At 39.3% G+C, this 18,438-nt stretch overlaps 1 protein-coding gene across 1 annotated transcript in view; it reads left to right on the forward strand.

Annotated features, from left to right (window-relative positions):
- Positions 1 to 12,196, forward strand: part of clcn6 (chloride channel 6) — a 43,601-nt gene extending 31,405 nt beyond the window's left edge. Inside the window, exons 17-23 of the mRNA XM_022216936.2 lie at positions 720 to 826; positions 3,862 to 4,048; positions 4,424 to 4,584; positions 9,649 to 9,805; positions 9,887 to 9,994; positions 10,116 to 10,241; positions 10,460 to 12,196. Of these exons, the coding sequence (XP_022072628.1) occupies positions 720 to 826; positions 3,862 to 4,048; positions 4,424 to 4,584; positions 9,649 to 9,805; positions 9,887 to 9,994; positions 10,116 to 10,241; positions 10,460 to 10,540 (927 nt within the window). The 3' untranslated portion in view covers positions 10,541 to 12,196. The remainder of the gene's footprint in view (positions 1 to 719; positions 827 to 3,861; positions 4,049 to 4,423; positions 4,585 to 9,648; positions 9,806 to 9,886; positions 9,995 to 10,115; positions 10,242 to 10,459) is intronic.
- Positions 12,197 to 18,438: the final 6,242 nt, after the last annotated feature.

Genomic DNA, 18,438 nt, shown 5'->3' on the forward strand with positions numbered 1-18,438 from the left:
TTGATAAACTTAATATCTTTTTTTTTTTTTAATTACTTCACCCATGTTCACATTCCTGCTTCTCAGTTGAAAGAGCTTCAAAAGCAAAATGGCCGATAAGCCCCCCCCGATTTGAGGGTTAAAGGCAAACTTTTGCCAGCTTTTCCTCTCCAGGCAAGCACCTGAGTTGTATGTGAAAACTTTTGTTGAACAAAAGTGAAATTTATTTCCGTTAGGCACTAAGCACATATTTTTCCAAACTTATAACTCCAGCAATGTATCCCCCTAACATAGGGAAAATATTTCCAAATTACAAACAAATTAAATGTGTAAGCATGACAATTTCATAATGAGAAATATTGTTTTCCTTTGATATGAAGTCAAATTTTAAAAAAAAGTCTGCAAGTATAATAATGTCAAATGATGGAATAGATGGATCTAGACTGTTCTGAAAAGAAACCTTACTGTATGTATTGGTTGTCCTTATAATAACCCAAACAAGAATTTAGATAATACCTTGAAAATAGCCTAGGGCTCAAGGGTTAAATGTTCAACTTCAGTGATACAAATTTTCAGTTCCTAAAATTATGTAAGCACAAACAACATGGTGTAGACATATGACTGTTAGGCTCCTCTCACATCTGAGGCCCCTGACCTTCCTCCCACATTGCAGATTTTCAGTCTAGCCATGTTGTGGAAAAGTTGGGTTCATGTAGTAAATGTTTTTGTGTGACTGCTAGGTTGCCAAATGGACTGGAGATATCTTCAACAAGGGCATTTATGACATCCATGTTGAGCTGAAAGGAGTGCCACTGCTGGATTGGGAGACAGAGGTTGAGATGGACAAGTAAGATTTGTTCTTTATGTACAGGCACATAGTGCAAAGTGCTGTTTGTTGTTCTTCTGAGGTTCATCCTTGACTGTGTCCAGATGTTATTTTGGTGACGGAGGGTGGAGGGTGTTTCACTGGTAATTAAGCAGTACATTGGTATTTTTATTCCATGAATTGACTGTAGTTTACACAGTCTAATAACTGCTTGCACAGAGTAGGTCACCAGTGCAGCACATACAAACCTGTTTTCTGTCATACTTCAATCCTGTATTTCGTTCAGCTATATAAAAGTATCTAAAAACCTATCTACAACCACATAAACATTTTTCTCATATCCCTTTCTTCTTCTCTTGGGGCCTCTATCCAAAAACATGTGATTACACGTCTTCTTTTTTTTTTATTAACCAAGTCCAAAGTGAAACAGGCATGTTTTTAGTTATGTCCGGGCAGCTATGATGGTCAACATGATGAGTAAGATTTGCCATTTTTGTAGTAGTGCCTGTAAACAAGGAAATTTTAACCTAGATTAATTTGTATATCATAAGCAGTACTAATATAAAGATATTTTGCACACTAAAAGATGACACAGGCAATTGTTTGATTCCTAGTTGGTCAGTAAGTAGTCCAGTAAAATGATAGCTGCTGGATTTTCATTCTGTCTGGCATCATCCTCTGCTCCAAACAGGATATTTGAGCTCCTCTATTTGTGTTTTTTGCATGTGTTGGACCATAATAAGAATTTACTCATTATGATCCCACCCTTGCTATAGCTGCCACCACATTTCCAGATGGGCAAGTTCAGTGCGTTAAGTACGGCAGGTAGAGAAGTTGGAAAGAAATAACAAAAGGTCACTGGCATAGAGTGAGACTCTATGCTCAATGCCTCCCCTCCAAATACCTTGTATGCCCCCACTCTCCCGGACCGCAATTGTGAGTGGTTCAATCACTAGGGCGAAAAGCAGTGGGCTTAAAGGACAGCCCTGTCTTGTTTCACGGTGGAGCTCATAATAGTTAGAATATTGACAGTTTGTTAGAGGACTGGCATAAAGAAGCTTTATCCAGGAAAATAAAAATACAAAATTAAGGCCTGAAACCGAACCTATCTAATGTGAAAAACATATAATCCCATTAGACTCTATCAAATGCTTTTTCAGCATCCACAGCAATAACACATTCTGATATATTGTGGTTAAGGGTGTAAAGGATATTAAAAAGCCATCTTATGTTAAAAAAAAGAATGCTGATTCTTAATAAAGCCTGTTTGGTCAGGTGATAATATGGAAGGAAGAATTTTTTTCCATCCTACATGCCAGCAGCTTAGCCACAATTTTAAAAATCAATATTCAACAGTGATATTGGCCTGTAAGAGGCGCAGTCAGCCTGATCCTTATCCTTTTTAAGCAACACAGAGATGCATGCCTGGTAACATGATGGAGGGAGTGCATCACAGTCAAGCAACTCTTTGAAAACCTGACAAAGAAAAAGGGCGAAGTCATCAAAAAAATTTTTTTGAAAAAAATCAACAGAAAATCCATCCAAGCTTGGAGATTTTCCCGATTGCACAGATGATATTGCTGACTGAATTTCCTCTTTTGTAATGGGAGCTTCAAGAGTTTGTCTAAGTTCTGGAGAAAGCCTAGGCACATTAATGGAGTCAAATAACCAAGCTAGAAAACAAACAAACACAAGTCATAATGGAAAAATGGTCAAGAGTAATATCTAAAATGTTATCCTCCTAACAGGTTGCAAGAAACAGCAACCGCATGATCTGCTCTACACGCTTACCCATACAATGCTCCCAATCAATTGGCTTCATTCCTGCAGATATTAAAATTATACCCGAGATTGGTCGACAGATAAACATAACAACAATCTAGCCAAAAAACTTTAGCTTATATTAAACAGCGGAAAGAATGAACATAGGACGACACAGCTTTACCATAACCAAAGATTGAGTGTGCTATCTGGCATAGTCAGTCCCGTAGTTGTGGCAGGTCCATACGAGTGTCCATACGCATCCATACACCTTGATTAACATACGGTCCATACGCATTACCATCCGCTTTAAGCTGGAGAGCGTTGGTTACCCTTAGTGCCTTGAACGAAGCGGGTGGCCTCAGAGACAGACGACCATTTTTTGCCATCTGGAAGAGTAATCTAGAGCGTAGCGGGGAAGAAAAGAGAAGGACGGAAACCTCTCCTGTATAGTTCGGCCATAACATCTCTGTACTTGACCCGCTGCTTCTGGACATCGACATTGTAATCATCATAGAAATGAAGCTTATGCCCGTGGTATTCCAAAGTTCCATGGCGTCTTCGCGCCTCTCTCATCACCAAGTCCTTGATCTGAAAACTGTGAAAATGGATGATGACCGAGCGTCGACACATCAGACGAATGTTTTGCCTTCTGCTTCGTCCTTCCAGGTCAGAAACTGTAGTTTTCAAAATTTTATTCTCCCCTTGTATTGCTTCGCACGTGGCTTCGGGGGCCACCAAGCACTGGCTAACATCCTCCGCATTGCTTTCAAGGTCACTGATGCATTGCTCCTGGTTTGCAACCTCAGCTTGAATCTTATCCAGTTTGCCATTAATCACGTCTGATGAAGCCTTAAAGTCAGCAGCTATAGCTGCACTGTGCTCTTCAAACAATGCAATAAGTGCTGGGTTAAGGCTGATGCTGGTATCAACAGCTAGGCTAGCACTAGTGCAACTTTTATGGTCTGTTTCTTTACTTTAGACATATTTCAAACACGAAACTGTCACCACACTTATAAGAAGTCCCGCAATCTAAATGTTAAATTGTGAAGTAAAGATTAGCAAGTAAAACTGCAAAATATGTTGCAGGAGCCAGCAGCCGACACGTCTAACTACTCTGTTACCGGAAGCCCATCCCTTGTCTTGAATTTCTTAACCCCAGTTTGACACTGAATGTCAGATATCAATAACTTCAGGTTAAATGTTTACCCTTTCAAGACTTACACTGGATGAAATCTACCATAATTTTTATTCTGTGCTCATGTTATATGTATTGTTTCCTTCATTTCTCCAAGGCTAACAGCCAGTGATATCATGGAACCCAATTTGACCTACGTCTACCCCCACACTCGAGTCCAATCTCTCGTCAGCATCCTTCGCACCACAGTCTACCACGCCTTCCCTGTGGTCACTGAAAACCGAAAGAATGAACAGGATTTCATGAAGGGCAACATCTTGATCAGTAACAACATCCGTTTCAAGGTGTGTCCTGTGCCACTACACTTTTTTAGCTGTTTCAACCCAGCATCATATCCAGAGAAAGGTTGGTGGTTGAGTGCCCTACACATGGGCATTGCAGCCAACAGGAATGACTGATGGTTTGAAACCTCTAAGTGTTGTCTCAAATCAGTAATCAGGACTGCTTTATGGTTGTTGTTTTTTTTCAGAATATCAGGATTTGTGTTTCAGTTTTAACAGAATACTCATTTTTAGAAAATCTAAATAATGTTCACTTAGAATGTGTAGATTAGTTAATGTATTGATGTTAATTAGTTTGTTTGATTATGTCCGTGGTGTGGTTGCTGGGTGTTGACATTGAGAAAAGTGAGCAAACCTATCCTTGACTTTCACATGTAGAAATCCAGCGTTGTGTCTCGTGCGGGGGAACAGCGGCGCCGCTGCCAGTCCATGAAGTCATACCCGTCAAGCGAGCTGAGGAATGTTTGTGACGAACAGAGCACTGTGGTAGAGCCTTCAGAGGAGGGAGAGGACCTGCTACAGCAGATGTTAGAGAGAAGGTAGGACAGACATACAGGTACAGCAGTATACAGTACTGTTCAGATGGAAAGGCAGGGTCCTACCTGTTCAGTTAAGTAACATTCAGACATGGTTCAGTGTCATTGTCTAAACATCAAAGCTGATGAACTGCTGAACTAAGAACACCCTCAATTTAAGAGTCTTTTTTTTTTTTTTTTTACTTTAAATTGCTGTGCTGTTGTTATATTGTGGAAGCCTGAAAGTGCTTCTGTAAATGCAAATCTAACAGAAAGAGAAATCTTACAATATTATCTCAAATTCCTTTTGATGCGACTGAGTTCTAATTAAGTGAAATCATCTGTTTAAAGGACAATTATTAAGCCCTTTGTCTTCAATAACTGAATTAATTGTTTTACATGGTGGCATAAATTTTCCGTGCTGCATTAATTAACAAGGAAACCAAGGTGAAGAGGTGTAATGTGCTTCAGAGGGCAGCAGCACAGTCATGCTAATACTAAATGCAGCAAGTTGCTAATAATTTTCATAAGGACGTATGACAGTGCTTTTTTTTTTTTTTTTTACAAAAAAAATCATAAATGTAATGTTTAGGCCAAATTATAAAACAATTTTCCCAATCCCACCCTGTGGGTAGAACATATCTGGTGGCTGCCATGATTCTTCCAGCTGAAGCAAATTTGTGGTTTGTGATATTTAGCTATATAAAAAAATATTTGATTTTGTATCAATATTGGCAGGTCTATACTGTTCTCTTCAACTTCATCATGTTGTTTTGTGTGATATGTAAAGGATCAATAATTACATTTATTTGCTGATCCATTCACAGTTCACCTGGCCATCAGGCAATAAAAACAGTAATTTCATTGTGGTCCGTCACATAAAAACAATGTCATGACAAAGAGAGCATAGATTAAAAGCATGCAAACCAACAACTACATACAATAACTGTTACAGCAAGATAGCATGATATCCATGTTCTGATTGAACTTGAACTTAGAAACAAACTTTAATGTGCTCTTATGTGATGAGTTTTACACTTAAAGTAAGTTCCATAGTGTACCTGCATAGCTGTGAGTGCATAGGTGCAGATTTCAGCTCATAAAAAGCATCGGAATGTAGACAAGTCAGTGTTTGATGCAAAAAATTTTATCAGGGATGACACCTAGACCCCTGCATAGTGTGTCACCCGATGTTTAAAGAAAATAGTAATAATAATAATAATAATTAAAGCTGCAAGCAGCGTTGGACGGGTCCTCGCATCCTTGCTGGTTGGTGACCCCAAGCATTTCCACCAGGCAATGCTGCGACAGAGTGTATTTAGGCCCATGGATGTGACGAGGGCTGGATTCTGAGCACACAGGTCAAATTTCAGGCAGATTGCAGCATGTACAGGCTATTTATGCAGCACTTTCTGTCCATCCACCAGGTGGCGCTATCTATGTGACTGTATATTGGTCTATGAAAGTCATCAGGACTGGACTCTGATCAAACATGTAAAGTTTGAGGCAGATTGCAGCATGTACAGGGGATTTACACAAGACGTCCTGTTTCATGGCGTAACATTAGAGTTTAGTTGGCCACCATGGCCACGCCCTTTGAGTTTTGTGAATAATTTTCACAAATGTGCAACCTGAAGGCGTGTTTTATATATTGTCCCAAATTCAGGCGTTTTGGAGTTATTGCCTGTGAGAAATTAATTGTTGAAAATGGAAAAAAAAACACCAAAAATCTGACATTTAATTCAAAATGGCCGACTTCCTGTTGTGTTTAGAGAACGACTCCAAGAGACTTTTTTTGTTTGCACTGACGTGCTACATATGCATGCCAAATTTCATAGTCATAGGTGAAAGTCTCTGTGGAGGCTATTTTTTAAATGCTGTAGGGGGCGCTATGGCACATGCTATGAATGTATTTTGGCCTATAAATGTGATCAGGACAGGACTGTGTTCAATCATGTGAGGTCTGAGGTAGATTGGAGCATGCAGAGGATTAGCTTGGAAAATCCAAACTGAATCTCCATGTAATCTCCTATCTCCATGTTAGGAGATACAGGAGAGTCAGTTTGGCATTGTGCGAATTGAATCGCGTTTCCCTCCCGGTACAGTTTGGTACGACCAATCATAGCACGGGAGGCGGGAGTTAATGCTGCGTCATCTTCAGTGCCTGGACTACCCATAAAGGTGATGCCGGAGGAGGAGGAGGAGGAGGAGGGGGGCCAAAGCGAATCTTTTTGTGGTCTCTTGGCATTTTGGATGGTGTTAGTCGTTGCCTCTTTTCACTTGACGTTTCCGACGATGAGGAGGCAGTGGATGGCTCGTTACTTTCGCCTTCTTGCCATTGTTTGTACAGAGGAAAATCCCGTTCCAAACGTGTGAGTAAATTTAAGCAACTTTTACACATACGCACCGACTTGGTTTGGCTCCGATTTAAAGTTATTCCTAACACCGCTAATCGTTTGGAAGGAGTCTTTTGTTGCGTAGCCTTTTCAAAAATAAGTATTGTACTTGAGAGTTCCCCATGTATTCGCAGATTTTTGTGACAAAAACGGCAGTAATCATTCACCGTGACGCTTTCTCGGCTGCATGCCACTGTTGTTTGGATTACATGGACTACAAGGTCGATTTGTTTGTGCGTCACATCCATGTTACGCTGATTGGTTCTTTCTCGTTCAAGCTGCATTCGTTAGCCCCTCCTTTTTGAAATCGTCTCCTATCATCACAATGCCAGACTGCCTTTATTTGTATTGATATTAATGCATAAATAAAGTCAGTCTGGATTTTCCAGGCAAACAGAGGATAGTTAGGTAGCACTTGATGTTTCATGGCGAACCATCAAAATTCTGGAGGTTGCCATGTCCACAACCTTTGACTCTGGAAGAATCTTTTAATAACTTTTGATCATGACATCGTGTTGTATATCCTGGTAAAATTTCAGCTCTCTAGACCCCGAGGAGTTCGCTCTCAAAAATGAAAAAAATAGAGAAAATTTTTCCACCTAATTCAAAATGGTGGACTTCCTGTTGGGTTTAGGGCATGGCTCCAAGAGGCTTTTTTTGTGTGTCCTGGTGTGCTCTATATGCCTTTAAAATTTGGTGGATGTAGGCGAAACAGGCGAAACGTGCTGCCAGGCCTGTTTCTAAAAAACACTGTAGGAGGAGCTATAGCACATGCAGTGCTGAGAAGCATACAGTGTCCTTCCTTGGGTCGACAGTGATGTGTGTGTTAATTTTTGTGAGCTGCTGAGCATTGTAAACCTGTCAAAAAGCACTTTGTTTATCAAATCAATAATGTGTTGCCACAGCAACAGCGTTGCATGAAACATGAAAATTTTCACACTGTGGCACGATCATGGCATGATGACTCAATGGACCAATTTTCAGAATTATATGACAATTCTGGGGGCAATGGGATGTGTAAATGTAATGCCTAAATGTCCTGTTACCAATTGATGGCGCTATGATTATTTCCAAATTTATGAGTGTGGATGTCTTCAGAGTGGTCCTGGTGTCCAGTACATGAAGTTTGGGACAGATAAGATCTTTTGCAGCTGAGATATAAACACTTAAATTTTCATGGCGAAACATCAAATTTCGCTGCGCCGCCACAGACACGCCTTTTTCTGACTCGTCACCATTTTTTCTGGGATTAATCATCCATGTGTTCAGGCTTATGTCACCATATCTGAGTTGAATCTGGCCAACGGGCTTACTATAGAACATGAATGTTTAAAAAATGTCAAAGTCCTGATACCACAAGGTGGCGCTGTGACTGTGAATGAATTTTGCTGTATGGATGTGATCAGGGCAAGTCTCTGATCATACATGTAAAGTTTCATACAGATTGGAGCATGTTCAGGAGAATTACACAACATTTCCTGTTTCATGGCGAAGGATCAAATTTCTACAGGCCGCCACGACCACACCCTTTGACTATGGAGGAAGATTTTAATACATTTTTCTGAGGAAGGCCTCCTGTACTGGCAAAATTTCAGATCTCTACAACTTACCCCTGAGGAAGAGTTCATCACAGATTTTTTACAGTTAATGCATGATGGCGCGCTTCCTGTTGGATTTAGAGCATGACTGTTGTTGACTTTTTTGTGTTTCCTGATGTGCTGCATATGCCTCCCAAATTTTGTAGGTCTCGACCAAATGTCCTCTGAGTTGGCCTAATACCACTTTTTAAAAATTTGTAGGGGGCGCTATGGAGCCATTTTGGCACACACCTCTACAACTCCTATGAAATATCAAATTTTTCACCCTTTTTCACACCGCTGGTGCCTTGGACAGTCGGTGCCCTTGCACCGCCTGTCCTCGGCACCCTCGGTGCTCAGACCCTAATAAAATAAATAATAAAATCTACACTTATTTGTAGTATGTTAAATCAGGGACAACTAATCACTTAATTAGCTAATGCTTTTGTCTATTTTGTTTTTAAACATGTAATAGAATGCAATTTGAAAATCACTTGCTTGTTAAATGCCTTATGGAGTTATTTGATGCAAGGTGCAGTGATCAGTCATACCACAAAGTGTCAGTATAATCAAAGTCACCCTAAACCAGAACTCAAGCTTGGATTTTTAGAATTAAAAAAGAAAAATGGAAGATGGTATTTGTTGACCTCATAAGCAAATTTTATAACAATTAATAGATATTGATCTGTCTGTGATGATTTGACTTTAATGTGGCATGGAAAACTCATGGCACATTGCAGAACAATTCATTCACACAAAAAGTTTAATTTTCGTCACGTGACGAGTTTTATTTATTCTGACTCAGTAAAGACTAGCATCAAAACCAAGTGTGTGAAACACAGTATTATATTTTACTTTATTTCTTGGATTATACATTTCATACCATTGTACATACCAGAAAAAATGTATGTACAAATGTATCATATATTGAATAACACTATAGTAAGTAATTTTCTAGATATTAGTACTATATCAAGCTAAATGTAGTAATTATTTTTGAGAGTGGGACTTTGCACCATGAAGTACCATGTCGGAAAATCTGACTTCCACCTGTGTCATAGTGTTGAAACAGTCAGCCCTCCTATAATTATTGTGTTGTTGCTGCCCTCATGCAGACATGCTCCCTATCCCAACCTGTACCCCGATCAGTCTCCCAGTGAGGAGTGGACAATGGAGGAGCGCTTCAGACCACTTACTTTCCATGGCTTGATCCTGCGCTCCCAGTTGGTTAACCTGCTAATTCGAGGGGTTTGTTATGCTGAGAACCAATCGGTCAGTCACACACAACTGAGCCCATCTACATTACAATGTTTTGGCTTTTTATAAATAATTTCTCCATATCTTCCGGCATAGAGTGCCACTCAGCCCAGGTTATCTTATGCAGAGACGACTGAGGATTATCCCCGTTTTCCAGACATCCATGACCTTGACCTTGCCCTACTCAACCCTCGCATGATAGTGGTATGACTGCTATAACCACCAAGTTAGACTTGTACTTCTTTAAATTGAGTGTAAACAGATATTTAAAATTCAACAACACTTTGAGTTGACAAAAAAAAAAATGCAGATTTTGTTTTTTCAGGATGTCACCCCCTACATGAACCCGTGTCCCTACACAGTTTCACCCAACACTCGCATCTCCCAGGTGTTCAATCTGTTCAGGACCATGGGCCTGCGACACCTACCAGTGGTAAATGCCATCGGAGAAGTAAGTACTCATCGAGTGTTCTTTTCCAAAGTAATACAGAGTTTTAGTTCCTCCAGTATAGGCTTTTAAAGACTGATACCAAGTTTTTAAGTCAATATTTTGATCATGAGACACCAAGGAAAACCCCAAATACAGACTTTGTTGTTGTGTTGCAGTCCAGCAATATATATGTGTTGTGTCTGAGCCAACTCATGTTTATGATTTGACATCTTTTTCAGATTGTTGGAATAATTACAAGACATAATTTAACCCACGAGTTCCTTGAGGCCAAACTACGACAGCACTACGTCACTATTTGAACCACCTTTGGACATTGGCCATCCCTCAAGCCCCAGCTTTGTACAACCTGGTCCTGAGCCTTTGTCGTAGTCTGGTCCTGCTAGCATTCGGGCATTCTCAAACGCATTCATGATATCCACAAGCATTCCATAAGCCACAGTAGGGAGCAGAGTTCTCTAGTAAGTGAAACAGTTAAGTTTTGCGTTACTCAAGTCTTAGGTTTTCACTGTTGAGGAATTGCCAGTCCTCCAGCATAGCCTCAGGTACAAAGGTGTCAATGGGTACACAGGACAAATTTACCAATATAAACCAAACAATCCATACTGAAGGCAGATCATTCACAAACAGTTGCTGTGCATTCAGACTGTGAGTTCTGACACAAAGCATCTCAGAGCATTTCATTGGAGTAAGCTTAAAACATGAACAAACTCAGCAAATATTTTGGTTAATATTATGCAGTATAACTTGGCAATTTTTCTGTGTCTGAACATCCAACATGTACAGTAGCTACTATGCTAGAGTTAATACTCTAAAGAACATTAGTTATTTTATTTTAATGTGCTGATGGTTTTTCATTTATGTCAACATCTTCAGAGATTCTCTATGTCTGAAAATGTTGCCCTTTGGACAAAACAACAACAAAAGCCAAGAGACTCTTCTTTAAAAACACAACAAATCTTCAATTGTCTGCTTCAGCGAATTTGATCAGTAATTCTATTAGAGCTGGTGCTAAGCTCACTGACCAGGCTTTATAGGTGGAATTCAGAATGAAAATATCGTTATCCTGCGTAGCTTTCCTCCTAACTACTTCCATTGAAAGGTTTGAACAATCTTGGATAAAGATAAGGCTGTTTTTTGCATCTTAGAGTAAGATAAGGTAATGCCAATCTGACTTTTATCTGACCTGAGTGTATGAAACTGGCATCTTCAGTGACTCTCTGATGGTCTAGCTCACAGTTTGATGCCCAGGGCACAACAAACTACCAAAGTGAAATATCAACAGAATTCTTGACTACCTTCATGACAGAATGTTTCTTTTAACGTTTTGGTTCTTCTTGGTCATTGTTTTCACTGTAGCACTTTTATTTGTGTGTTATATCTTGTCACTTACTGTATGATTTACTGGAATATATGCACTATAAGCAGCCCTTTTATGGCGTGGAACAAAAGTAGGCCTCGGACTTGTTCGGAAGAGTTTGCTTCGTGACCATGTCAGTTCATTGCACATATAGTAACATTTATAACCACTTCAGCAGTCTGTAAATTCATGAGCCTTGTTTTTGCACTTATATATATTAATATTGACCAAGATTTTGTTATGTAACAAGGAGTTTAGAGTACTTGATTTTTTTTTAAAGAAAAACCTCAAAAATACTGTTTTAGATAAAATATTGTATCATTTTCTGTTAGTTTTTTCCGTAAAATAATTTCTTATTGATTAGCTGTGCCAGTACATCATTTCATTGTAATTCCAAAAAAGAACACAAATGTGAGTAAAAGTGAGTGTAATTCTCCTTTTATAGATGGACATAAAGTCCATTGTAAATCAGGGTGATAGATTATTGGCAACCACAATTGCATATATACTGTATATACACTCAACAAAAATATCAACGCAACACTTGTTTTTGCTCCCTTTTTTTATGAGATGAACTCAAAGATCTAAAACTTTTTCCACAGACACAATATCACCATTTCTCTCAAATATTGTTCACAAATCTGTCTAAATCTGTGATAGTGAGCACTTATCCTTTGCTGAGATAATCCATCCCACCTCACAGGTGTGCCATATCAAGATGCTGATTAGACACCATGATTAGTGCACAGGCGTGCCTTAGACTGCCCACAATAAAAGGCCACTCTGAAAGGTGCAGTTTTATCACACAGCACAATGCCACAGATGTGGCAAGATTTGAGGGAGCGTGCAATTGGCATGCTGACAGCAGGAATGTCAACTAGAGCTGTTGCTCGTATATTGAATGTTCATTTCTCTACCATAAGCCGTCTCCAAAGGCGTTTCAGAGAATTTGGCAGTACATCCAACCAGCCTCATAATCGCAGACCACGTGTAGCCACACCAGCCCAGGACCTCCACATCCAGCATGTTCACCTCCAAGATGGTCTGAGATCAGCCACTTGGACAGCTGGTGAAACAATCGGTTTGCATAACCAAAGAATTTCTGCACAAACTGTCAGAAACCGTCTCAGGGAAGTTCATCTGCATGCTCGTCGTCCTCATCGGGGTCTTGAGCTGACTCCAGTTCGTCATGGTAATCGACTTGAGTAGACAAATGCTCACATTCGATGGCGTCTGGCACGTTGGAGAGGTGTTCTCTTCACGGATGAATCCCGGTTTACACTGTTCAGGGCAGATGGCAAACCGCATGTGTGGTGTCGTGTGGGTGAGCGGTTTTCTGATGTCAATGTTGTGGATGGAGTGGCCCATGGTGGTGGTGGGGTTATGGTATGGGCAGGCGTCTGTTATGGACGAAGAACACAGGTGCATTTTATTGATGGCATTTTGAATGCACAGAGATACCGTGACGAGATCCTGAGGCCCATTGTTGTGCCATACATCCAAGAACATCACCTCATGTTGCAGCAAGATAATGCATGGCCCCATGTTGCAAGGATCTGTACACAATTCTTGGAAGCTGAAAATGTCCCCCCCGCCCAATAAAACAAAACTGCACCTTTCAGAATGGCCTTTTATTGTGGACAGTCTAAGGCACACCTGTGAGGTGGGATGGATTATCTCAGCAAAGGATAAGTGCTCACTATCACAGATTTAGACAGATTTGTGAACTATATTTGAGAGAAATGGTGATATTGTGTCTGTGGAAAAAGTTTTAGATCTTTGAGTTCATCTCATAAAAAATGGGAGCAAAAACAAAAGTGTTGCATTTACATTCTTGTTGAGTGTACATCAAACATTCCTCATTTGATTCTAGTCTCGTCTCTGCTCTGTTTTATTTAAGAGAGTATTTTTTTATACAATTTTAGTTTTATGATTTGCTGCATGTGCTGTGAATGATTCTTCATGCAGATGTATGTTTAAATGGATTGAGGCCGTCCTGGATCTTATTGCTGTTTTTTAGTTTGGGGATTGCTAACTTATTAACTCATAATGATCAACTCGAAACACTGTATTTCACAGCAGGCAAGGTGCATAACATAAGATTCAGAGAAGCAGTGGACAGTATGTATCCTGCTGTGGCACCAACTTGATGGACTGTTTGCCAAATACTTTTCGTTCCCTGGAGATTTTAAAGCCGCCCTTTGCCCATTCAGGAATTTCTAGTTTCTACAAATATATAGAAGTGGCGCATGGCAAAAACAAAATAAAAAAAATCAACCCTGCAACCACAGAACTGGCAGAGAGACATCTGTCTAATGTCACTATTGTAAAAATAAAGGTCCTTCTCTTTTTTTCAATTAAATAAGGTGTGTCAGTATGTTTTTTTGTTAAAATAAGACAAAGATAAGGCAAAGCAAGTTTATTTGTATAGCACCCTTCATGTCCAAGACGATTCAAAGTGCTTTACATAAAACATTAAGAGCATTACAGTACAGATAGTTAAAATTAATAAGGCAAGACATGATACTTCTATGCAGGTGTCCCAAATGGTTGCCAGAGCTAAAGGAATCAGTGCATTAACTGTAGTATTACAGTCCTTAAACAGACTGACACAGGACTGAAGTTTTTCACTTGTTGACCTTATATGATTTGCAGAAAGCCTATTTCCCAGTTTGAATTATGTTTTTATAATAGCTCTTCACTTGGTCTCAGACCATTTAAGACTGCAGCATAAAGGAGGATTTTGTATGTGCCACGAGTAGGCACCAGGCAATACATAAATATAATGAAATACAAAATTGCAATTTTAAGCAGATTGACTCATGCCTTAATGATGAAACAGTGACATGGATAAACCTATTAACTTACACATTCACACAGTCAACATTTTTTCCTTCTTGCTTTAGCTGTGTTGCGTTCAATGAGTATTTGTAAATATACACAAATGCCATTGGTCATCTAGTGTGAGCACCACCCTGACATGTGGCCACACTCATAACTAGATTTGGAAATTGTGGTTTGACTAAACCAATTGATGACCAGCTTGGAGTGCTTGAAATTGTTTGACGTAGCAAGACAAGACAAAGAAAGAGTATGCTGCTTTATAAGCTACTCTTTTCTACACTATAGCAACTTATAATATTGGAATAGTTTAGCTATACATATTAAAACCAGCTATACATATTCAAACCAATTCTGAAGGAGAAAAATAAAATGGAGGTGAACCCAGCAAGCTGACAGCATTGTTTTCTTAGGTTTGTGAAACCTCAAAAGCCTGAATCTGTTCTTTAGATAGTCATCGGTACACTGCAGTTGACCATAGAAATGCTCTGCCATGGTGTTGACTGCTTATTTTGTTGATTTTGCATGATGTGTCTTTCAGCTTGTTAGAAAATACCATGTGAATAAGTGGACAAGATACAAAATCAAAAAACAACTTTGTTTTCACTGGAGAGGGCCTTTGTGATATTTATAGTGTCAACAGTTAGGATCAAATGCCCAGCTCAAGACTTAGCAGGAAAAGTGTAAATGATTTACTTGAAAACTGATTTGGTACACAGCAAAGCAGGTCAAGGTTAGAGCAGACGATATCAAAAGTCACTAGACAAAGGCAGAATCAAAAGACAAAGGCTACAACAGTTAGAAGTAAATAGTCTGCACTTCTATGGCAACTTTAAACATCTACTAGGCGCTAGAAAGTGCTTTACAATATGTTTCTCATTCACCCACTCACAAACTCACACATCAATGGTGGCAGAGTGCCCACGTCAGGAGAAATGGTTCAAACGCTACAATGACAAGAAACAAGGATGGACTTGGAGGACTTGTTGTTGCAGAGGGAACACTGGTCAAACATACAAGGAGAGGAGGGAAATAGGATACCAATTCAGGAAGGGCAGACGAGCACATATTTGAAAAACACAAGAGTCCAAGAAGTTAACAGTTCAGAAACCGGACAAGAGGTGAGCATTTTCAAAACAAAGCAGGATATATTAACTCGGACAGAAAAGAAGACTTCTGTAGTGTATTATGAACTGACCAACCCTTAGACTAATGCAAGGGTGTGAAACATTAGGACCAGAGGGTCCAATCTGACCCACGGGATGAAGGTGAAAATAAAAACTTACTGTGAAAATATTTAAAGACCTTGACCATTGTGCAATATAATGTGAGTCAGCAGCTTCAGTGTGACAGAGTTTGGTGGAACCCTATTGTTGATGCACTGCCACCACTTTTATGAATTTTCTTTATGTATAAATTTTATACATTTATAATGCAGGGGGACAATTTAACCTTTTTCTTAATAGTTCCCACTTTAGTTGTGTGGTGTGTCAGTTCAGGTGGTCAGTATTACCTTACAGATGTGGAAATGAAGGTAAACTATGAAAAATTTCTAGATCTGGACAAGTTGTAAAATACTATATTCTTCAGCCTCTTAGGGTGAGGAGCTTAGACATTCAGAGAGAAATCAATCGACTGACCGACTGAAGTTTATTTCTATAACTCTTTACAACAGTCCAAAGGATGACCATAGTGCTTCACAGAGAATAACAAGAGAATAATTTAAATCAATACAGTACCTTAAAGCACATTTTTGGACTGTGGGAGGAAACCCATGCATGCATACAGAGAACATGTAAACTCCATGCAGAAAGATTCTGGGAAGACCAGAACACAAACCAGGGATCTTTTAGCTGCAAGGCGAAAGTGCTAACCACCACTCTACTGTGCAGCCCGTAAAATATCCAAAGGAAAAAAATACACAGCACTAAAACAGGACTAAAATATATCCAAAAGAAATACAAGTAGCAAAAATGTCACCATGCTGCTCGGTATGAAAAGCCATTTAAAACAGGAAGGTTTTGAATTGTGATTTTAAAAGACCTAGGTCAGAGATGGTGCACATGTTTGGGAAGGAGCTTGCTCCAGAGCCTGGGTGCAGCTACAGAGAATGCCCAGTCACCCCAGTGTTTGTATTTAGACCTCGGTACTTCAAGAGGAGCTGACTGGATGACCTCAAAGCTCTTTTTTGATCCTTTAAAGTTAAAATCTCACATAAATTACTGATACTTAATGTCAAAAGAAACCAGCTGAGATGGTTTGGGCATCTGATTAAGATGCCTCCTTGGCACTTTGCTTTGGAAGTTTTCTGGTACATCCAACTGTCAGTGTCATGCAATGCCTAATTAGAAGCCTTCAGTTCTTCTGTCTGTCAATGTTCTGCTGAAAAACTGAGGCAGGTATCTAACAGGTAAATAATTACTGCAGATTAATTTCAAGCCCTGTATGGATACATCTGCTGTATTTTTGTGACTATTCCAATGTATCCAGACTCTCTAGAGATAATGGAGGGAAAGGCAAGATATTCATAATACACTCAAACCAAGATAGATACATCTGGCACAAACAGGAAACAATCACTGCTGTGCTGTTGCTGATGACTATTATTGCTATTATACTGCGGTGTAACAAGGGACAATTGTGTCTTGAGACCAATGGAAGACAATTTTTAGTTGTTGCAATGACTTTCAAGAAAATAAAGAAATGTTTGATTAAATCCTAGATTCACAATGTTTTGTCTCAACTTATTTTCAGCCAAAAGAGTGATCTCCTCACGCCCAGTGAGCATGTGAGGAAAACACATTTAAGGCAATTTGTATTCCAATTGCTGCATCTGACCCTAAACACTTGCACATAATGATGAGAGATGATGATATTTATGAGAGGCTCTTGCCATACAACCTGAGCTGATTGAATCCCATGCTGTCATTTACCTCTATTTAAACTAGCCAGTAATAAAGTTGCACCTTTAACCTTCACAGTCATGGAACCATGACCTGTCTAACAGCTGCATATGACTAAATCTATGTGTGCAGAGGTGAAAAGCAAGTCTTGATCATTATCGGGGATTCGCAAGAGTAGAGTATAAAAGCACATGTACATATTTATATATAAGTACTATACTATTTATATATAAATATAAATATAGGCAATCTGTTAGCAGTGATGACAATTAACTGCAAGGAGCCTACCTATGTCTAAACAAGATCAGTTTTCATTTTCAGCTCATGTCCATTCAACTCATAAGAGAAACAGATGTTCTTAAAATTTCATGAGGAGGAATTAAGACAGTGGCAGCAGATCACCAGGATGCAGTCAGAAGCGTAGACCATGATTAGAACAGATGAAAGAAGGTTCTGTTGTAGATATTACACAAATGCAATGCCAAGCAACCCTAATTTAAAAAAGTAAGCATGATTAACAACACAGATACATATGAGTTAGCAGGCCACTACTAGATTACAGACCCCACCCAATGCATCGCTTCCAGTCAAACATGGATATTGTAAACTACCTTGTTTTTAGACTGAGTACATGCACACTGATTGATCAAACCCACTTCTTATGACTCAATACAATAATCACGTGGCTGAATGTTTTGAAATTTTTTAAAATTCCTTTTTAAGGTTTAATAATTGGGCCCAATAAAGAAGTTCCATCTTACTTTTTCGAGTGTGACTGCCCACAGTTTTTCAGCCTATGAATCAGCAGATTGTGCATGCTGGCATTGCAAAACTGTTCATGAGACTATAAGGACTTAACTTTTAAATTCATGCACAGTGTATGTAAAATTCTGATTTTGTAGATAACACAGTGGCACTGGTACAGTGCACAGTACAAACAGTTTATGTTTGAGACGAACATAAACGGTGAGGGGAGCATTACCTGCAAATGCAGTGTTCTTGTTGTGTTTTTCAGGAGCATTGTATGAGTGCAAGTGATTTTTCTCTACACATGCTGGTTTATTTGATTTACAATAATGTAACTAGTATTGAGGAT

Source organism: Acanthochromis polyacanthus, chromosome 6 (assembly GCF_021347895.1).
Source record: "Acanthochromis polyacanthus isolate Apoly-LR-REF ecotype Palm Island chromosome 6, KAUST_Apoly_ChrSc, whole genome shotgun sequence".
In the NCBI taxonomy this organism is placed as follows: domain Eukaryota; kingdom Metazoa; phylum Chordata; class Actinopteri; family Pomacentridae; genus Acanthochromis; species Acanthochromis polyacanthus.